The sequence below is a fragment of the Mustelus asterias genome, unplaced genomic scaffold (assembly GCF_964213995.1).
Source record: "Mustelus asterias unplaced genomic scaffold, sMusAst1.hap1.1 HAP1_SCAFFOLD_94, whole genome shotgun sequence".
Classification (NCBI taxonomy): domain Eukaryota; kingdom Metazoa; phylum Chordata; class Chondrichthyes; order Carcharhiniformes; family Triakidae; genus Mustelus; species Mustelus asterias.
In genome coordinates this window covers 1,163,683-1,186,648 of record NW_027590142.1, presented here as the reverse complement: position 1 = coordinate 1,186,648, position 22,966 = coordinate 1,163,683, and the positions used below count along the sequence as shown (strand labels likewise).

Below are 22,966 nucleotides of genomic sequence, written 5' to 3'. Positions count from 1 at the left end.
GTGAAGTGGAGGGTCGGAGGGTTTCTTTCTGCTGGACTGGCCGGTCTCACAATTCTGCTTCCAGTGGGTTGATGCTCTTTGAGCCTGGGAGAGCACATTTCCACTGAAATGACCCACACAAACCGACGAAGAACATTTATTTTATCCTGGAGAGTAAATAATGTTTTTCCTACCACTACAGGTAGATCTACAGTAAGTACATTTGTCTCTGTTCCATTGAGTCTACAGCACAGGGCCAGGCCAGTCGGCCCAATTGGTCTGTGTCAGTATTTATGCTCCACATGAGCCTCCACCCACCCCTCTTCATCTCCCCCCATCAGCATATCCTTCTATTCCTCTCTCCCTCATGTATGTATCTAGCTTCTCCTTCAATGTATTCATGCTGTTCACCTCAACCACTTGCTGTGGTAGTGAGTTCCACATTCTCACCACTCGCTGGTAAAGAGGTTTCTCACTGAACTCCCTGTTGGATTATTGAACCCTTTCATAACCTTAAAGACTTCCATCAGGTCACCCTTCAGTCTTCTCTTTTCTAGAGAAAAGCAGCCCCAGCCTTTCCTGAGGGTTAAATGCTCTCAGTTCTGGGATTATTCTTGTGAATCTTTGTTGCCGCTTCTCCAGTGCCTCTATTTCCTTTTTCTAAATGGAGATCACAAATGTTGACAGTGCTCCCAGTGTAGCCGAACCCTGATTCTAAACAAGTTGAACAGAACCTGTTCAATTCTATTCCTCGAGAATGGAACCCTGTATATGGGCCCCACACTTTAGGAAAGATGTGAAGTCCTTAGAGAGGGTGCAGAGGAGATTTACGAGAATGACTCCAGGGATGAGGGACTTCAGTGAGTTCGAGAGACTGGAACAGCTGAAATTTCTCTCTTTAGATCAGACAGGCATTAGGATTGGGAATGGGGCCAATCAGCCCATTGAGTCCATGCTGGCTCTCTTTAGATCAAACTGTTGCCCTGTTCTCTCTCCGTGTCCCTGCGGATTTATTTCCCTGAAGTTCCCATCCAATTTCCTTTTGGAAACATTCCATTATCTCTGCTTCAGCTGCTCGTGGGAAGTAGTCCCAGATATTTACCACTTCAAATGCAAACGAGGAGCAGAGAGCACAAAAGGAGGCCGTGTGACCCATTGTGCCCCTGCTGCCTCTTCAAACATTCTCAGCAACAAGGTCAAGGAAGACATGTTAAATTCTAACATGTGACTGGAGCTTTATTTTTAAAATTAATGTTGGATTCACCTACATGCTTGTGGAAGCTGAATAGCCAGCAGGAATTGTCTGAACTAAGAATTTCTTCTATGAATTTGATCAGTTGGAGGACATTATATTCTGTCACATCTGGCTCAAGAATAAGGTTGATTGCTCAGTTCGTGTAAGAAGGAAAGTTATTGGCTTGCAGCAAGTGTCTTTTCGAACCAGTATATCTTGTATTAACCTTATTCAGTTGTGGGACATGGGCGTCGCTGGCTGGCCAACATTTATTGCCCATCCCTAGATGCCCTTGTTCAGAGGGCAGTTGAGAGTCAACCACATTGTACGAACCAAATGTGTTCATTAAATATTACTTTATTTAGAACAAAGAAAGTTACAGCACAGGGACAGGCCCTTTGGCCCTCCAAGCCTGCACCGACCGCACTGCCGGATGAAATTAAAACCCCCTACCCTTCCAGGGACCATATGCCTCTATTCCCATCCTCTTCATGTATTTGTCAAGACGCCCCTTAAAAGTCACTACTGTATCCGCTTCCACTACCTCTCCCGGCAACGAGTCCCAGGCACCCACTACTCTCTGTAAAAAATCTGCCTCATACATCTCCTTTAAACGTTGCCCTTCGCACCTTAAACCTGTTCCCCCAAGTAATTGACTCTTCCACCCTGGGAAAAGGCTTCTGACTATCCACTCTGTCCATGTCCCTCATAATCTTGTAGACTTCTATCAGGTCGCCGCTCAACCTCCGTTGTTCCAGTGAGAACAAACAAAGTTTCTCCAACCTCTCCTCATAGCTAATGCCCTCCATACCAGGCAACATCCTGGTAAATCTTTTCTGTACCCTCTCCAAAGCCTCCACATCCTTCTGATAGTGTGGCGACCAGAATTGAACACTCGATTCCAAGTGTGGCCTAACTAAGCTTCTATAACGCTGCAACATGACTTGCCAATTATTAAACTCAATGCCCCGGCCGATGAAGGCAAGCATGCCGTATGCCTTCTTGACTCCTTCTCCACCTGCATTGCAACTTTCAGTGACCTGTGTACTTGTACACCCAGATCCCTTTGTCTATCAATACTCTTAAGCATTCTGCCATTTACTGTATATTTCCTATCTGTATTAGACCTTCCAAAATGCATTACCTCACATTTGTCCGGATTAAACTCCATCTGCCATTTCTCCACCCAAGTCTCCAACTGATCTATATCCTGCTGTATCCTCTGATGGTCCTCATCGCTATCCCCAAATCCACCAACCTTTGTGTCGTCTGCAAACTTACTAATCAAACCAGTTACATTTTCCTCCAAATCATTTATATGTATTATAAACAGCAAAGGTCCCAGCACTGATCCCTGAGGAATGCCACTTGTCACAGCCCTCCATTCAGAAACGCACCACCCTCTGTCTTCTTTGACCGAGTCAGTTTTGTATCCACCTTGCCAGCTCAACTCTGATCCCATGCGACTTCTTCTGCACCAGTCTACCATGAGGGACCTTGTCAAAGGCCTGACTGAAGTCCATGTAGACAACATCCACTGCCCTACCCTCATCAATCATCTTCGTCACTTCCCCAAAAACTCGACCAAGTTTGTGAGACACGACCTCCCCTTCACAAAACCATGTTGCCTTTCACGAATACATCCACTTATTTCCAAGTGGGAATAAATCCTGTCTCGAAGAATCCTCTCCAATAATTTCCCTATTACTGATGTATGGCTCACCGGCCTGTAATTACCTGGATTATTCTTGCTACCCTTCTTAAACAAAGAAACAACATTGGCTATTCTCCAATCCTCTGGGACCTCCCCTGTCGCCAGTAAGGATAGAAAGATTTCTCTCAAGACCCCAGCAATTTCTTCACTTGCCTCCCTCAGTATTCTGGGGGATATCCCATCAGGCCCTGGGGACTTGTCTACCTTAATGTTTCTCAAGAACCCCAATACCTCCTCCTTTTTGATCTCAACATGACTCAAACTATCTACACATCCTTTCCCAGACTCATCATCCACCAAGTCCTTCTCTTTGGTGAATACTGACGCAAAGTACTCATTTATTACCTCACTCATTTCCTCTGGCTCCACACATAGATTCCCTCCCTTGTCCTTGAGTGGGCCAACCCTCACCCTGGCTACCCTCTTGCTCTTTATATATGTATAAAAAGCCTTGGGATTTTCCTTAATCCTGCTGGCCAATGCTTTTTCGTGACCCCTTTTAGCCCTCCTTACTCCTTGCTGAAGTTTCTTTCTACTTTCCTTGTATTCCACACTTGCTTTGTGTGTTCCCAGCCTCCTAGCTTTGACAAATGTTTTGTTTTTCTCTTTGACGAGGCTCACAATATCTCTCGTTATCCAAGGTTCCCAAAACTTGCCATACTTATCCTTCATCCTTACAGGAATGTGCCAGTCCTGAATCCCTATCAGCTTACACTTGAAAGCCTCCCACATGCCAGATGTTGATTTGCCCTCAAACATCTGCCCCATCTGGTAGCTATTTATTAGCTACCAGTCATTAACAGATGAGAAAGTCATGAGCCTTAATTGAGTTATAGTTAATCAATGAATAATGAATCAGTAGTTCTAATAAAAGATTGAGTTTTATTTGCTGTAAGAGTTTAATTGCTGTGTATGTAAAGAATGTGCAATGAGGATAAATGTACTGGCGAGAGAGACCTTCAAGCTCTGATTAGCCTCAATATTTGAAACTGTGAATAAGGGGATTGTATCGAATCAGATAAAGGGATAGTATGAACCAGTTCTATTGTATTCCTGTCTAAGATAATGAGAGGTGGTGTCAGTAATTGAGGATCCAGTTAAATTAATCTTGTGATCAAATTGACCAATTGTCATGATTCAACAGGCCCAACTCTGACGTGAGGTCATCGTCACTTTGTGGATAAAAGTAGAGGTTCTGAAGGTCTTCCTTGCGAGCCAAATACTGAAAACTCCCGAGGCTGAGTTCCAAGGAAATTACTGTCAGAGAAGGAGCCAGACTCCTGAGTTCCACAATAATTCCTGTGAAAGGAGCCAGAGAGGGTTACGCTTCTATGGACCAATCACCCACACAAAGTTGTAAAAGTCAATATCTTAAAGTTGTTCAGTAAAACTTTTTCATTCAGTAAACTTCTTTTTAAATTTCCTATCCAGAGAATTCTGCCTTTACCACAAAGAGGGCAGGGAACAGGCTGCAGATGAATTAAAGAGAAACCATTTGTGTCCAGAACGTTGTGAACATCCTTTTACTCTGGTTGTCTTTGATCCTCAAGTCATTTTCTGTTTGTTTTAACCATGTTCTGTTTCATTAATAAACTTTTATCAGTAAAATATTTGACTTTTCTGGATTTTTTCTGATTTTTTGATGCACTTTAGGGAACGTGGGTGAGAGGGGTTGGCAGGCTCTTCAACAGAAAGTGAGTCCCTCTAAGGTAATTGGCAAAGGAGCCAGAGGGGGAGATGAGATTTTATTTTATTTTTTGACACAGCAAGACATTCTGATCTGCCTGAAAGAAGATTCAATAGTATCTTTCCAAAGGGTAAAAACTTGAAAGGGAAGAATTTGCAGGACTGTGAGGACAGATCAGTGTGGTAGGATGAATCAGAGAGTCCTTTCAAAGAGATAGCAAGGGCACGATGGGCTGAATGGACTCCTGCATCCTGTCAATCTCAGTCTCCTGCTTTTGTGCAGGTTAGAAGGGTAGATTTCAGTGCAGACTCTTCCCTGTATATGTATTTAAAGAGACAGGTTTCTCTTTTGGTCTGAGTGACTGATATAACAATTGATTGGAGGCCCATTTCTCACTCAGTCCTCCAGCACCTTCCTGTCTCTCTATTAGTGCGACGCCCAGGGCAGTTTCCCAACTGGGGCGCAGGCCCCATTATTCTCAGCTAAATTCAGCCCTCAGCTCCGTCGCCTGGCTGTCATTGACACAAGCAATAGAGAGACAGAAAGGTGCCACAGGCTCAAATGGGAAGTCAAAACATGTGGCTTTAAATGAACTGTTAGGATCTCTGACGATCAACAATTTTAAAAAATGAATTCTGAACCCAGTAAACAAATTAAAGAATCACATGGCAAAACTTCAAGTTTTCTGATGTTTACTCCAACAAACTGGAAGCAACAATGATTAAACACTTTTTTATAGGGAACATAGCCCTTAAACTGTACAATTAAACTTTGCCCTTTTACTCTTAACACCATTAAATATCCACTCAATGGATATATTTTACCCTGCCTTGGAATGTTGACACTCTTTCTCCAAAAACCAGCCCAAAGTGATTCTTTACTCCCCAAGGGTTTATTTCCATTGTTTTCCTTTTCCAGTCTGGCAACCTTTAATCCCAGAGCTGTCCTTCACAGTGATGGTTCTCCTGGACATTTTCCCACTAACACAAGCAAGGTGAATCTTCCAGTCTTGTTTTACAATTCTCAGGAATTTGTGACCAACATTCGACACCGGAGCAGAAGTCGGCCATTTGGCCCTTTGGGTCTGCTCCACCGTTTATTTAGATCATGGCTGATCTACTTGTGTTGAGTTCCACATTCTTGTTCTACAGCTGATACTTTTGATGCCGTTATCCAACAAGAACTGGTATTAAGGCAAAATTCTGCTGTTGCTGGAATCTGAAACAAAAACAGAAAATGCTGGACAATCTCAGCAAGTCTGACAGCATCTGTAAAGAGAGAATAGACACAGCATTTTGAGTCAGGATTACTCTTTGTCAGAGGTGAAGACAAGGAAATTCTGACAAAATTTATCCTGTGAGGGTCAAGAATTGGGAAGCAATTATTAAACCTCCTCTGAACCACATTCAATGCATTTGTATCATTTCTTAAATAGGAGACAAAGCTGCACCCAGTGTTCAAGATGCAGTCTCAGCAACGCCCTGTATAACTGAACTACAACATCTTTACTCCTGTGTTCAATTTCTCTCGTAATAGAACAAAGAAAATTACAGCACAGGAACAGGCCCTTCGCCCCTCCAGGCCTGCACTGACCATGCTGCCCAACTTATCTAAAAACCCCTACCCTTCTGGGGACCATATCCCTCTATTCCCATCCTATTCATGTACTTGTCAAGACGCCACTTAATAGTCACGACCGTATCCGCTTCCACTACCTCTCCCGCCAACGAGTTCCAGGCACCCACTACTCTCTGTGTAAAAACTCTGCCTCATACATCTCCTTTAAACCTTCCAGCTTGCACCTTAAACCTATGCCCCCTAGTAATTGACTCTTCCACCCTGGGAAAAAGCTTCTGAATACCCACTCTGTCCATTCCTCTCATAATCTTGTAGACTTCTGTCAGGTCCCCCCTCAACCTCCGTCACTTCAGTGAGAACAAACCAAGTTTCTCCAACCTCTCCTCAGAGCTAATGCGCTCCATACCAGGCAACATCCTGGTAAATCTTTTCTGTACCCTCTCCAAAGCCTCCACATCCTTCTGGTAGTGTGGCGACCAGAATTGAACACTATATTCTAAGTGCAGCCTAACTAAGGTTCTATAAAGCTGCAACATGACTTGCCAATTTTTAAACTCAATACCCCGGCCGATGAAGGCAAGCATGCCGTATGCCTTCTTGACTACCTTCTCCACCTGCATTGCCACTTTCAGTGACCTGTGTACCTGTACACCCAGATCCCTTTGCCTATCAATACACAGAAGGGTTCTGCCATTTACTGTATATTTCCTATCTGTATTAGACCTTCCAAAATGCATTACCTCACATTTGTCCGGAATAATAAAGGATAACATTCCATTTGTCAGAACTTTGATTTATTTGAACTAAGATTTATGGGGGTTCTCTTGTTTACAAAAACCTCCCTCATCGTAAATCACACCAGGTTCCAGTGTCTTAACCATGTGGTAAGAAAGAATACTTTAAATCGTGAATTCAGAAAGTTTGTTAATCATTAAAAATGTAACAAGTCAGAAAGATAAAAAACAGAATGTCGATTAACAATTAATAGAGAAAGTTTAACTTTAACAATTGAACAGACTTCTCTCCATCCCTCTCAGACCAGGACATGAAGTGACCGCTCCAAAAACATGGATAACTTGTAAAACCAACAGCTCTCCACACCTCTCTGTAAACATATCTCCCTCCACCTCTCTCTGCCAAATTGCCTTCTCAAGACCACTTTTTTATGCTTTAAAAACGTCAAAAGCCCATCTTAGCCAATTCCCATAAATCTTCAATTATGAACTAAAATAGACACGAGTTTTCGGGCGATTTAAAAACAAATGAACTGTCTGCTGAAAGGGTTAACTTTTCTACAGAACCTAAAGGGGTGGGGAGTGAGCAGCAAAAACTTGGCACTCAATTACATCACTTTACACAAGTTTAAAACAAAACAAATGATTTTAAACTTCACCTGTTATTTTTTTTTGTTATATTCCTCAACCTATTTAATTTGATCAGTTTTTGTTAAGGATGGGTAACTTCTGTTCTTTATAAACTGGTTCACTCATTTTGTAAATTCTACATGGGCTCAGAGAATCAGGACCCAGACTTCATCATCCTTATCCTTATTCTCCTTCTGCCACCACTCCCTCTGTTTTGCGGGAGGGTTGTGGGGATTCCAATCAGACCGAATTATTTTATCTTAAAAATAAAATACTGCGGATACTGGAATCTGAAACAAAAATAGAGAATGCTGGAAAATCTCAGCAGGTCTGACAGCATCTGTGGAGAGAGAATAGAGCCAATGTTTCGAGTCTGGATGACCCTTTATAAGAGCTCTTATGAAGTGTCATCCAGACTCGAAAGATTGGCTCTATTCTCTAATCATTTTAATCGATAAGTTTCTTGTTCTTAGTTTCCAAATGGCAGGTAAGAGACCTGCCCGGTCCCCCTTGAGCTCTGATTTTTCACTGGCCATGCTTGGGTAAGATTATAACCATTAGAATCTACTCTCAGAGGTCTGCTTTTCAGTCCAGTGCTGCTTGGAGTGTACCGTCACTTCACCGACTATCAGGTCACAAGTCCCTCACAGTTCTTATCACAAACCTATGATAACATAATTTAATCATGCCTGAGAACACTTCTTCACCTCTTCGTCAGCTACCTACCACCATTTGATGATTAGTCAGACCCCTTTTTCACAGATTCCAGGTTTCTCAGCTGCTGAACACCAGCCGGTCCTGCAATAATCTCATAGAATCTCGACAGTGCAGAAGGAGGCCATTCGGCCCATCAAGTCTGCACCAACCACAATCCCACCAACCCTATCCCCATAACCCCATGCATTTACCCTAGCTAGTCCCCCTGACATGAAGGGGCAATTTAGCACAGCCAATCCACCTAACCCACACTTCTTTGGACTGTGGGAGGAAACGGGAGCACCCAGAGGAAACCTACACAGACACGGGGAGAATGTGCAAACTCCACACAGACAGTGGCCCAAGCTGGGAATTGAACCTGTGAGGCAGCAGTGCTAACCACTGTGCCACATGCTGCCCCAGTTTAATTCTAAGTCATTCTGAGTAAATATTCTCACCAGGTCCTCTGTTGGGGCTCTGCTGAGCAGCTTTAATGGTCCGTGATTGCAGAAACTGAGCAGTCACAGGAATGTGGTCAAGATAGTCCAGTCCCATAATGCCTCACATTCAATCTGCTGTCCTTCAATTATAACAGAATATGTGGCTGTATGTAGCTGCCTCGGCCATGGTCAACCCCAACACTGCCTTCCTGAACTGCTACAATGCCTGAGGCGTAAGTACACCCACAGTGCTGTTAGGGAGGGATTTCCAGCTACACATTCCAGACTTTCACTAAACTGTAGATGGATACCAGATTGATATATTCCATTCAACCACACCCAAGGTGAGTTATTCCAATTCCTTTATTGTCCAGGACAATATATTCACAATATCTTTAAATCAGAAATTAAACATTCCCAGTTGATTTCAGGTATTAACATGTTCTGTTAGTTTGTTCTTTATTGTCAATGTCAGGCTGGGGTTGTTCCTCTTGGAGCAAAGGAGATTGAGGGGAGATTTGATAGAGGTGGACAAGATTCTGACAGGTTTAGATAAGGTGGACAAAAAAAAAGCTGTTCCCATTAGCTGATGGGACAAGGACGAGGGGGACACAGATTTAAGGTTTTGGATCAGAGATGCAGAGGGTGGGGGGGGGGGGGGGGGGCGGGGGGGTGGGGGGTGGGGGGGGGGGGATGTGAGGAAGAATATTCTGATGCAGTGAATATTCTGATGCAGTGAATGGTAATGACCTGGAACTCGCTGCCTACGAGGGTGGAGGAAGTGGAGACAATAAACAATTACAAAGGAAATTGGATGAGCATTTGAGGGGTTTTAGACAGAAATGCTGACTAAATATCTCAACTTCCCTGTCACTCTGTGATCCTTGTGGAATTTGAAACCAGGTATTCACAACAAGACTCAAAGAGCATCAGCTCACTGGAGGCAAAGTCATGAGACCGGCCAGTCCAGCAGAAAGAAACCCTCCGACCCTCCCCATTGACCAACTGTGAGAATGAACAAAATGCAGTCCTGGATGTAATTGAGAGCAGAAACAATAACAGCAGAATCCAACCCCTGGAATCACTCGTGAACTCGCTGGTGTCTCAACAGGTGGGATGAAAGACTGAATCTCTTCTCACACACAGAGCAGGTGAACGACCTCTCCCCAGTGTGAACTCGCTGGTGTGCCTGCAGGTTGTATGACTGAGTGAATCCCTTCCCACACTGAGAGCAGGTGAATGGCCTCTCCCCAGTATGAACTCGCTGGTGTGTCCGCAGGATGGATGACCGAGTGAATCCCTTCCCACACTGAGAGCAGGTGAACGGCCTCTCCCCAGTGTGAACTCGCTGGTGTCTCTGCAGGTCGGATAACCGAGTGAATCCCTTCCCACACTGAGAGCAGGTGAACGGCCTCTCCCCAGTATGAACTCGCTGGTGTGTCCGCAGGTTGGATGACTGAGTGAATCCCTTCCCACACTGAGAGCACATGAATGGTCTCTCCCCAGTGTGAACTCGCTGGTGTTTCTGCAGGCTGGATGAGTCAGTGAATCCCTTCCCACACTGAGAGCACGTGAATGGCCTCTCCCCAGTGTGGCTGCGCCGATGAGCTTCCAGCAGAGATGGGTATCTGTATCTCTTCCCACAGTCCACACATTTCCATGGTTTCTCCATGGTGCAGGTGTCCTTGTCTCTGTCTTGGGTGGACAATCAGTTGAAGCCTCGTCCACACACAGAACACGGGTACAGTCTCTCCCCGCTGAGAATGGTGTGATATTTATTCCGGCTGTGTAACTGGTTAAACCTCTTTAGTCCGTGCACTGGAAGACTCTCACTCGAGTGTGGCAGTGTGTTGGTGCTTTTCCAGTCACACTGATGTTTGAAATCTTTTCAAATCAACAAACTGGACAATAATTTCTCCTTCTGGATTCAAAGGCTGATGATATTCAGCTCCCAAGGAATATGACTCTGTCAGATCTAGACGTGACGTTTGAGATTTTGGCCTGTGATTCCTCTTTCAATATCCTGTAAAACAAGTTTACAAAAGTCATCAGTGTCAGTACAGGATAGAAATTCAGAACAGACAATTCTAGTTTCTATGGAACATTCTTTCATATTTAAGTCCCAAAAAGCTGTAAATCTCCATCCCACACACTCTCCCTCCATTCTCACTCTGCTGTATCTAATATTCACCCTCCCAATTCTCCTGAAGGTGCTGATTGAGGCTGATTGACAGATCCATGCTCACTGCTTCCTGTCCTGGACACAGAGACCATAACAAATAGGAGCTGCAGTCGGCCATTTGGCCCATCGAGTCTTTTAAACTATTCAATGAGATAATTTGTTCATCTACCTCAGCATCATTCTCCCCACACTAAACCCATATCCCTTGATATCTTCAATATCTAGAAACCAATCAATCTCTCTCGTGAAAATAGTTGATGACTGAAACTTCACTGTCCTCAGGGGTTGAGATTCCAAAGCTTTAGCACATCCTTGAGTGAAGAAATCCCCCCACATCTTAGCTTTTGCTCCATCTGCTTGTGTGTTCCCCATAACTCTTGACACCCTTGTCAGTCAAAGATCTGTCTAACTGGAATATATTCAATGATCCTCAGCCTCCTGTGGAAGAGAAATCCAAAAGACTAACAACCCTCTGAGGGAAGAGATGTCAGGAAATATATAACGTAGCTACAGTTCCATATTACAAGATATTCAGATCCCAAGGAATATGACTCTGTCTCGATGTGACAGTTGAGATTTTTGCCTGTGATTCCTCGTTCAAAATCCTGTGAAATGAGTTTGCAAAAGTCATCACAGTTAATATAGGATAGAAATTCAGAGCAGACAATTCTAGTTTCTCTGGAACATTCTTTCCTATTTCATTCCCAAAAAGTTGTAAATCTCCATCCATATCTATGGATTCTATTTAAAAATGAAAGTGGATGGTGGGGGGCGGGGGGGGGGATCAAGTAAAAATAAAGGATTTAAGATGAAGAGAGATCTTTTCTCTCAGCGGGTTGTTGATCTTTGGAACTCTGTCTTCACCAGTGAGGATTGGAGGCAGGTCATTGAATATATTCAAAGCTGAGGTTCTGATCCACAAGAAAGTCATGGGTATGGACGGGGTGGGGGTAGCAAAGTCATAGATTCATAGAGATTTGCAGCATGGAAAACGGCCCTTTGACCCAACTTGTCCATGCTGCCCTTTTTTTTAAACCCTTAAGCTAGTCCCAATTGCCCACATTTGGTCCATATCCCTCTCTACCCATCATACCCATGTAACTATCTAAATGCCTTTTAAAAGACCAAATTGTACCCGCCTCTACTACTACCTCTGGCAGCTTGTTCCAAGTACTCACCTATCCAATTGCAACAGGATCTTGATCAATTGGGCCAGTGGGCTGATGAATGGCAAATGGAGTTTAATTTAGACAAATGCGAGCTGATGCATTTTGGTAGATTGAACCAGGGCAGGACTTACTCAGTTAATGGTAGGGCGTTGGGGGGAGTTACATAACAAAGAGATCGAGGGGTATATGTTCATAGCTCCTTGAAACTGGAGTCACAGGTGGACAGAGTGGTGAAGAAGGCATTCAGCATGCTTGGTTTCATTGGTCAGAACATTGAATGCAGGAGTTGGAATGTCTTGTTGAAGTTGTACAAGACATTGTTAAGGCCACACTTGGAATACTGTGTGCAATTCTGGTCACCCTATTATGGAAAGGATATTATTAAACTAGAAAGAGCGCAGAAAATATTTACCAGGATGCTACCGGGACTTGAAGGATTGAGTTATAAGGAGAGGCTGGATAGACTGGGATTTTTTTCTCTGGAGCGTAGAAGGCTGAGGGGTGATCTTATCGAGGTCTATAAAATAATGAGGGGCACAGATCAGCTAGAGAGTCAATATCTTTTCCCAAAGATAGGGGAGTCTAAAACTGGAGGGCGTAGGTTTAAGTTGAGAGGGAAGAGATACAAAAGTGACCAGAGGGGCAATTTTTTCACACAGAGGGTGGTGAGTGTCTGGAACAAGCTGCCAGAGGTAGTAGTAGAGGCAAGTACAATTTTGTCTTTTAAAAAGCATTTAGATAGTTACATGGGTACGATGGGTACAGAGGGATATGGGCCAAATGCGGGCAATTGGGATTAGCTTAGGGGTTTTAAAAAAAAGGATGGCATGGACAAGTTGGGCTGAAGGGCCTGTTTCCATGCTGTAAACCTCTCTGACTCTATGACCCTCTGTGTGAACAAATTGCCCCTCTGGACACTTTTATATCTCTCACCTTAAACCTCTGCCCTCTAGTTTTAGACTCCCCTACCTTTGGGAAAAGATATTGACTATAGCTGAACTGTGCCCCTCACTATTTTATAGACCTCTATAAGATCATCCCTCAGCCTCCTATGCTCCAGAGAAAAAAAGTCCCTGTCTATACAGCCTCTCCAAAGTAGACATGATCTTATTGAGTGATGGAGCAGGCTCGATGGGCCGAATGACTGACTCCCATTCCTAATTCTTATGTTCTTGTTCCGATGTTCTTGGATAGTTGCGCATGCGCCCTGCAACCTATTGTCCCCCTGAAGATAGTGGTTCTGAACCGAGCCCCCTGAAGCCACGCCCATTATGACCAGCCCGAGAGCATGTGCTCTCATTCCCCGCTGAAACAAGATGGCGGCCAAAAACCGGGGCCTGTTCCCGGCAAAAAATGATATGGAGATGCTGGCGTTGGACTGGAGTAAACACAGTAAGAAGTCTCACAACACCAGGTTAAAGTCCAACAGGTTTATTTGGTAGCACAAGCCACTAGCTTTCAGAGCGCTGCTCCTTCATCAGGTAAGTGGGAGTTCTGTTCACAAACAGGGCATACAGAGACACAAACTCATTTTGTGTCTTTATATGCCCTGTTTGTGAACAGAACTCCCACTTACCTGATGAAGGAGCAACGCTCCGAAAGCTAGTGGCTTGTGCTACCAAATAAACCTGTTGTACTTTAACCTGGTGTTGTGAGACTTCTTCCCGGGAAAAAAGCCCGGGAGCTTTAAACCCGGGACCCACATGTTCTTATTCGGGCCTTGCGGCCTCCAGCGGGTGTTTGTGAAGCTTCCGCTCCCTCCCCACCCCGACTCCCGGCTCCATTCCTCCCTCCCCACCCCGACTCTCGGCTCCATTCCTCCCTCCCCACCCCGACTCTCGGCTCCATTCCTCCCTCCCCACCCCGACTCCCGGCTCCATTCCTCCCTCCCCACCCCGACTCCCGGCTCCATTCCTCCCTCCCCACCCCGACTCCCGGCTCCATTCCTCCCTCCGCCCCGCTGACTCTCACCCGCTGAAAAAAAGTCCCCCGACTCGCAGACCTCTGAGCAAAATGACACTGCGCATGCTCCAGATACAGCAGTGTGCTTGCGCAATAGGCTCCTGCGGAATGAATGGGACACTTTCAAGCCCGCTGGGGCACCAGGGAATTAATGGCGCCATTATCAATCAAAGACATAATAGAAAACTATCTGTGCAATTGAGATTAATTAATTTTTAAAAATACATTCCTCTGAATTTGTGATGTGTACTTATGTACTAAGCAGATATTAAGGTGCCACTTAAAATTAAAAGGTGCTGGAAAAACGCAGCAGAATTGAGAGGCAAGTTATGAATAGAGTTCAGACTGAAACAACAATAAATAAAACCCACACGGGGGAGTGCAGGAACTGAGTTCTGCATCCAACAGACAACCTGATTCATGCCAGCTCCTAACTGCGTTTCTAAACTCGAACTTATAAACCAATAACACAGAAACAAAACTCTGTAGAGACTGTTTCTGGGACAAAGAAAATAAATACTGGAGATATTCATCAGGCCAGGCAGCCTGTGAGAGTCACAAACAGAATTGAGGGCTCAGGTTGCTGACCTGCCCTCAGTCTACAATTAAACATTTAGAGTCAGTCACTGACTAATGGCGGTCACGATTCCCACAATGCTCTGCGCCTCAGAAACCCCTCCATTCAAAAGTTGTTCGCCGTAATTCACTAATCATAGAATCCTTACAGTGCAGAAAGAGGCCATTCGATCCATCGAGTCTGTACTGACTCTACGACAGAGCATATTTCCCAGGCACACCCCCTACACCCGTAAACCTACGCATTTACCCTGCTAATCCTCCTCCTGATCTTTTTCTTCACCCTGCCTGCAACGGCAACAATATATTCTGCACCCGACTCTTTTCCTTTCCCCCTCTGGACTCCATCAATTTACGTTTTTTTTTCTCTATAGCACGCAAGAAATAATACTTTTCACTGTATCCCAGAAGATGCGACAATAATAAATCAAATTAGACACTACATATCTTGGGACACCAAGGGACAAATTTACCTAACCTGCACATCTTTGGGCTATGAGAAAAAACCGGAGCACCCAGACAGAGGGAGATTGTGCAAACTCCACAGATGAGGTGGAGATGCCAGCGCTGAACTGGGGTGAGCACAGTAAGAAGCCTCACGACATAAGGTTAAAGACCAACAGGTTTATTTGGAACCACAAGCTTTCAGAGCGCTGATGAAGGAGCAGTGCTCTGAAAGCTCGTGATTCCAAATAACCAAAAGAGAGAATGCTGGAAAATCTCAGGTTTGGCAACATCTGTAAGGACAGAAAAGAGCTGACATTTCGAGTCCAGATGACCCTTTGTCAAAGCTTTGACAAAGGGTCATGTGGATTCGAAGCATCAGCTCTTTTCTCTCCTGACAGATCCTGCCATATCTGCTGAGATTTTCCAGCAATTTCTCTTTTGGTCTCAAATTCCAGCATCCGCAGTAATTTGCTTTAATTCCAAATAAACTTATTGGACTTTAACCTGGGGTTATGAGACTTCTTCCTGAGCAAACTCCACAGAGACCCACCGCTGGAATCGAACCCAGACTCAATGAGGCAGCAGTGCGAACCACTGTGCCACAGTGAAGGTAGTTTGCCGCAAATTTGGGGTGATAACAATGGGCTGGATGTTGCTTAGAATGTGGAGCACTGCAGCAAAGTACAGACAGACAGAGACAGAGCAGCAGACTGGACTGAGAGGTGGAGTCTGCAGACTGGAACTGGCAGCATGAGGAGAGGTTATTTAGTCTAACACTCACAGCAATCTACAACCCACCCCCATTACCGAGACAGTGAGACAGAGATTACAAACACTCACCAACACAGCTCCACTGAAACGTCCCAGGAAAAAGGGGGAATCTGTGGCAGTTCCTGTCCTGATATAGCCCCAGGACTGTCACTCAAACCCCCAACCCGGCCCAGTTTACAGCTCAGCCTCTCAGCTTGCAGCTTCCTGCACCTTGAGCCAACCCTATCCAGGTGTGGGAGGGATGTGGAACCCCAGAGTGGGGGGAGGGGTGACCTCCTGCTGTGCCCCAAATAGTTTCTCCTTCCCCTCCCCCTTGGCGCTCTAAGGTCTGAATGTGGATGTGTTGATGGACATTGCAGAGCCTCACTGAACTGTGCCTGTACCTTATCCTGGGTCACCCCCTCCCCCTGGGTTCAGTGTGTTCAGTTCCCTGCTTCTTTCCCTGCTGAACCTTCAGTTAATCAAAAACAGAAAGTGCTGGAAAACCTCAGCAGGCCTGACAGCATCTGTGATCATCCAGACTGGAAGCATTAACTCTATTCTCTCCACAGACGCTGAGATTTCCAGCATTTTCTGTTTCTGTTTCAGATTCCAGCACCCGCAGTATTTTGCTTTTATCTTCATTTAAACACGCATTCTTTGACGGCCTTTACCCTCCGTGCTCCTTTCCAGAGCTTCCCACCTTCTGCTATTGTCCCTGACTCCCACATTAACTCTGTCATTCCTCCCCTTTACCCCGCTCACCCTGTCTGCAGTCAGGCTCAGAGTTTTACCGCCATCTCCCCCTCCCCCAGCCTCCACATCCCAACACCCGGAATCTCCAACCCAGCGGTTCCAGTTTATCTGGTTTGAGTTCAGATTTGCCGCAACACCGACAGAATTTCACTTCAAACCAGCCGGAACTGACTGCTCACAAATCCCAAAATGTTTCTCCAGCAGCCCGGGCTTGTTAACGTTGTTTAAAGTCAGCGCCCAAATGGAGCTACTCTCCTCAGTTTAAAAAACTTCTCCGTTTAATCTAAGGAATTAGTCACACCAGACACAAATATAAAATTGTGAACGTTACCCCCCCCCCCCTCCCCTCCCCCACCCCCCGGCCACCCAGACTCGAGCTGGGGTGTCCTGAGTAAGAGACATCTGTTCCAGGTGTGACAATTTTTACACATTCTCTGGTTGACATCAAACGGAAAACGCTGGAAATATTCATGAATTAAAGCAAATAGCTGCTTTTGTCAAAAGGGTCACCTGGACTCGAAACCTCAGCTCTTTTTGTTTCCTTACAGATGCTGCCAGACCTGCTGAGATTTTCCAGCGTTTTCTCTTTTGCCTGGAAATACTCAACAAGTCAGGCAGCCTCTGTGGAGAGAGAAACAGACTGAATGTGACCTGTTATCGGAACTGGGAAATATAATATTATTTCTCGCAACTAAAAGAGACACTTTACAGCCTTCAGAACAAAACTGAGCTCAACAATTTTACACCACAATCTCTGCCCCCATTGTGTTCTGTGTTTCGTTGCTGCTTTTTTCACCTCATTTCCCTCTTGTTTACTTTACATTCAGACTATCGCTCACCGGCTATTCACACCTCATCCAGAACATCTTTTGTGTCTTTACTTGTCCCATTACCACTCGCTTTGGTCTTGGGCCGTGAAACATTTTGTCAGTTTGCAGATCTTTCATTTTGTCTCCTCCACCTCCCTCTCTCAATTCTTCAGAGATCAGTCTTTGACAAAGGGTCATCTGGACTCGAAACGTCAGCACTTTTCTCTCCTGACAGATGCTGCCAGACCTGCTGAGATTTTCCAGCATTTTCTCTTTTGGTTTCAGATTCCACCATTCACTGTAATTTGCTTTTATCCTGATTTTCCCTGTGTGGCTCTGGAGAGCGCTTGAGACGTTAGGGACAGAGAAAACGAGATTTTTCACTCTCTCTCAGAGGGCCTTTGGTCTGTGGAATTCTCTTCCCCAGAGAGCAGTGGAGGCAGAGTCAATGAATATTTTTAAGGCTGAATAAATGGATTCTTGATTGACAAGAGCGGGGCGGCACGGTAGCCCAGTGGTTAGCACTGCTGCTTCACAGCTCCAGGGACCTGGGTTCGATTCCCGGCTTGGGTCACTGTCTGTGTGGAGTTTGCACATTCTCCTTGTGTCTGCGTGGGTTTCCTCCGGGTGCTCCGGTTTCCACCCACAGTCCAAAGATGTGCGGGTTAGGTTGATTGGCCAGGTTAAAAATTGCCCCTTAGAGTTCTGAGATGCGTAGGTTAGAGGGATTAGTGGGTAAATATGTGGGGGTAGGGCCTGGGTGGGATTGTGGTCGGTGCAGACTCGATGGGCCGAACGGCCTCCTTCTGCTCTGTAGGGTTTCTATGATTTCTATAGGGCGGCACGGTAGCACAGTGGTTAGCACTGCTGCTTCACTGAGATCAAGGTTGATAATCTACCTCAACCCCACCTCCCCGCACTGTCCCCATATCGCTTAACTTCTCTTTGTACCCAAATATTTATCAATCTTTGTCTTAATTACACCCAATGCCGAGCATCCACTGCTCCCTGGGGTAGAGAATTCCAGGAATTCACAACTGAGTGAAGAATTTTCTCCTCAATTCAATCCCAATGATTGACCCCTTATTCTGAGACTGTGACCCAGTGTTCCAGGTTCCGCAGTCAGGGGAAACATTTTCACACCATCGAACCTCTCAGGCCCATGAAGAATCATATACTCTGATCAGATCACCTCTCATTTTTCTCACCACCATTAATTTGATCCTAGTCTGATTTTATTGGTAAAAGCAAAATACTGTGGATGCTGGGATCAGAAACAAAAATAGGAAATGCTGGAAAATCTCAGCAGGTCTGACAGCATCTGTGGGGAGAGAATAGAGCCAACATGTCGAGTCTGGATGACTGTCTGTCAGAGCTGACAAAGGGTCATCCAGACTTGAAACATTGGCTCGATTCTCTCTCCACAGATGCTATCAGACCTGCTGAGATTTTCCAGCATTTTCTGTTTTTGATTTTATGAGTACCCTGTTACCAAGTCCCTAACAATAAGATTTCTAATATTTCACCTACAACCGATGTTAACTGGTCTATATTCCCCATTTTCTCTCCTACTTTCTGGACTAGTGAGGTTAATGGTTGCTGACTTCCGATCCTTGGGAACTGTTCGAGGGTTTAAGGAATTCTGGAAGATCAAACTAATGCATCCACTATTTCTGAAGCTCCCTCTTTTAAACCCCCAAGATGCAGGTTGTCTGGTCCGGGGAATTTGTCACCATTTAGTCCCATTAATTTCTCCAGTCTCTATTTCTATAAGACCCTCATTCTTATTGGACAAGGGACTGTGTAACCGGTCTCCAAAGCCACCACAGCTTTGGACTTGTGCAGCTCCCACCATTGATCAATCAAACCCATTTGAATGGGAATTAAATGGCTAGTTTCATTTTTTAAAACTTTTATTCACATTGCACTTGTCAGAAAGGATCATTTAATTAACAACTTTTCTGTAAAGTTCCATAAAATGAGGTTGGAACATGTCTGTCTAGTTTTTCATTATTATTGACATTTGATGAACAGCGTTACAACTCAAAACGATATTGTATTGGTGACTAATGTTTAAAAATGGCTCTTCCTTGTATTAAAGTTCCCGCCCCCTTGCACTAACCCCTTGGTTCCCCATTATTAGAATTTTTCTTTTGTCTTCTACCATGAAGACAGATAGATACAAAGTATTTGTTGCATTTCTCTGCCATTTCCTTGTTCCCCATTATATTTTGACTTTTATCTGCCTCTCATAGAGAATGTTTACTTTCACTCACTTCTTCCTATCCACATACCGACAGAAACATTTAAAAATCTACTTTCTAAACTCTTACTGGTCTGCACCCAAAAAGGGAATTGAGCTCAGAAGCAATTTTAAAACTGTTTATTGAGAAGCAACAGTTAAAACAAGATGTGTGAGTTAAATAGATAGGAAAAGCACCTGACCTGTGACAGGTGAGAGAGATTTACAGATCCCAGAGGACAAGCAGACGGATGAAGCCAAGTGAATGTTGATGTCCATAACTGGTGCCTATAGAAGGTTCACTACAATGAGCCTGATTGTGGGTGTTGGGGAGAAGCCAGTCAATTTGAAATCTCCTTGCTCTTGAGGGCCTGTTTTAACCTTTACATGGAGTTAGTTACCATAAGAGCCAATGGTATGAAGGTTAAAAATGTCTTGCTTCAGGGCCTGTGCGAGAGACAGGTCCTTGGCAGGGAGAAAGGCTTGTCCTGTGTTTCTCAGCCAGCAAGCTTTCTTCAGAAGACAGAGGGAAAGCTCTTTCTATAATATTCCATCAGTATCCAAAGATTTTATAAGGCTATTAGATGGTGATTTCTCACAATCTGTTACTTGGATTTGACTTTTCTCCATTCCTGAGCTGAGGGGATTTCTGTACCAGACGGGATGGGTGACATTTGGAGACTCTCGATTCTCCACCAATTCCCAAACCCCTTCTTTCTGGGGGATACTGGAGGTGTCACTGTGTGTAGGTCAGTAAGAATTCTCAGCAAGGATTAATCAGCACTTTCTAATTGGAGATGTTCATCAGTGGAACCTCTCAGACACTGAATTGTAGAATTCGGGCCAAAGATCAATAGGACGGCAGAGTGGTTCACACTGCTGCCTCACAGCGCCAGGACCCGGGTTCGATTCCTGATTTAGGTCACTATCCGTGCGGACTCTGCACGTTCTCCCCGTGCCTGCATGGGTTTCCTCCAGGTGCTCTGGTTTCCTCACAAGTCCGAAAGATGTGCTGGTTAATTGCATTGGCTATGCTGAATTCTCCCTCAGTGTACCCGAACAGGCGACTAGTGTGGCGACTGGGAGATTTTCACAGTAACTTCACTGCAGTGTTAATGTAAGCCTACTTGTGACACTAATAAATAAACTTCACTTAAACAATTTGAGATTGAAGTAAAAGTTCTGAATCTTGTTGTAAACTAATTTCAGATGGACCGCGGTAACTGCAGCCCCAGGAGCACAATCACCTCTAGATCCAGAATATTAAACTCCAGCCCAGTTACCGGCTGTATTAACATCAGCAGAAACAAACTCCAGCTGTCAGAATGAAAGGGCCTGGTTGTCATTAACAGCAGCAATAACAGCAGAATCCAATCCCTGCCCTCACTTGTGAACTCGCTGGTGTTTCAGCAGCTGAGATGAATCAATGAATCCCTTCCCACACTCGGAGCAGGTGAAAGGCCTCTCCCCGGTGTGAACTCGTTCATGTCTCAGCAGTTGGCATGAATCAGTGAATCCCTTCCCACACATGGAGCAGGTGAACGGCCTCTCCCCAGTGTGAGCTCGCTGGTGTACAGTGAGACTGCCTGAGTGTCTGAAGCTCTTTCCACAGTCAGTGCAGCTGAATGGCCTCTCCCCAGTGTGAACTCGCTGGTGTTTCAGCAGGTGGGATGAAAGCCTAAAGCTCATTCCACAGTCAGTGCAGCTGAATGGTTTCTCCCCGGAGTGAACTCGCTGGTGTGCCACTAGGTTAGAGGAATTAATGAATCCCTTCCCACACACGGAGCAGGTGAACGGCCTCTCCCCAGTGTGAACCCGCCGGTGTAACGCTAGATTGTATGACTGAATGAACCTTTTCCCACACACAGAGCAGCTGAACGGCCTCTCCCCAGTGTGAACACGCTGATGTAATGCTAGGTTGGATGACTGAGTGAAATCCTTCCCACATGTGGAGCAGGTGAAGGGTCTCTCCCCAGTGTGGGTGCGTCGATGAGTTTCCAGTTTGGATGGGCAAGTGAATGCTTTCCCACAGTCCCCACATATCCACGGTTTCTCTGTGGTGTCAGTGTCATCATGTCTCTCCATGTTGATGATCAGTTGAAGCTTCGTCCACACACACAACACGTGTACAGTTTCTCCTCACTGTGAATGGTGATGTATTTTCAGGCTGTGTAACTGGTTAAAGCTCTTTCCACAGTCAGTTCACTGGAACACTCTCACTCGGGTGTGTGTGTGTCTCGGTGCTTTTCCAGTCACACCGATGTTTGAAATCTTTTCCCATAGACAAAACAAACAAACATTTCTCCTTCCACTTTCCAACTATGATGATATCCAGGTCCTATGAATCGAGTGATTCTGTCAGATCTTGATGTGAGGTCTGGATTGAGATTCCCATCTGCAATCCTCAACTTCTAACACCTGTAAAAACCATCAATAAAAGTCATCACTAACAGTCCAGGATAGAAATTCTGAACAGACAATTCTAGTTTCTCTGGAATTCTTTCCTCTCGAACCCCCACAGTTGCAGATCCCCATCCCACACACTCTCCCTCCTCCCTGAACTGAAATCCAAATAAATTGACAGATAATTGTTTCAGTTTCCTCTTAAAAATGTGTACAACTCGAGATGGTATTTTCGATGATTCACTTCATTCATAACACATGAGAAAACATTAATCTGAATCACCCTGACCCGATCAGTCAGAATAGCAGATGTTAACTTTGTGTCCAGAACTGACTGTTTAGAGATTTGATGAGAAATTGTGAAGGGGGTTTCTCTAAACCTCCCTCTCTAACTAAGTTAAACCTGGTTTCAGTCTCATGGCCCATTCTGCTTTCTGGTTCTCTTCCTGCTGACTAATTAACCTCAATTAAATATCAAGAATACTGAAGCCACTGTTTTTGGTCCCCCTTCCAAGTCTTGTTCCTTTGCAATCCACTCTTCCTGGCAAATGTCTGAAATTAAGCTAGTTTGTTCATAACCTCGGTGTCCCATTTGATCCCAAGTTTCTGGGACCACCTATTTCCACCTCGGTAACATCACATGACCTCAGCTCTACCTCAGTGCATCTGCTGCTCAAACCCTCATTCAGGCCATTGTTACCTCCAAACTCAACTGTTCCATCGCACTCTTGCAGGTCTCCCACATTTTACCCGTGGAAACGTGAAGTCATCCAAAAGTCTGCCAACCCTTTCCTAATTAACAGCAAGTCCCTGATCACCCCTGTCCTCCCTGACTTGCCTTGGCTCCCAGTCATGAAACACCTTGATTGTAAAATTCTCATCTTTGTTTTCAAATCGTTCCATGGCTTCAGCCCTCCCGATCTCTGTAATCTTCCCACAAACATCCGAGATATCAGTGCTGCTCTTGTACATTCCCTA

General features: G+C 44.9%; 3 protein-coding genes across 3 annotated transcripts in view; 2 read left to right on the top strand and 1 right to left on the bottom strand.

The window, feature by feature from the left end:
- The window catches only part of LOC144484181 (uncharacterized), a 95,418-nt gene extending 74,566 nt beyond the window's left edge, over positions 1 to 20,852 (top strand). The window contains exon 11 of the mRNA XM_078202722.1: positions 20,795 to 20,852. Coding sequence (XP_078058848.1) covers positions 20,795 to 20,852 — 58 coding nt within the window. The remainder of the gene's footprint in view (positions 1 to 20,794) is intronic.
- Positions 1 to 22,966, top strand: part of LOC144484165 (uncharacterized) — a 385,513-nt gene that overhangs the window by 3,653 nt on the left and 358,894 nt on the right. The window lies entirely within an intron of this gene.
- Positions 19,780 to 22,966, bottom strand: part of LOC144484180 (uncharacterized) — a 127,967-nt gene continuing 124,780 nt past the window's right edge. The window contains exon 11 of the mRNA XM_078202720.1: positions 19,780 to 21,551. Within this exon, the coding sequence (XP_078058846.1) occupies positions 20,969 to 21,551 (583 nt within the window). The 3' untranslated portion in view covers positions 19,780 to 20,968. The remainder of the gene's footprint in view (positions 21,552 to 22,966) is intronic.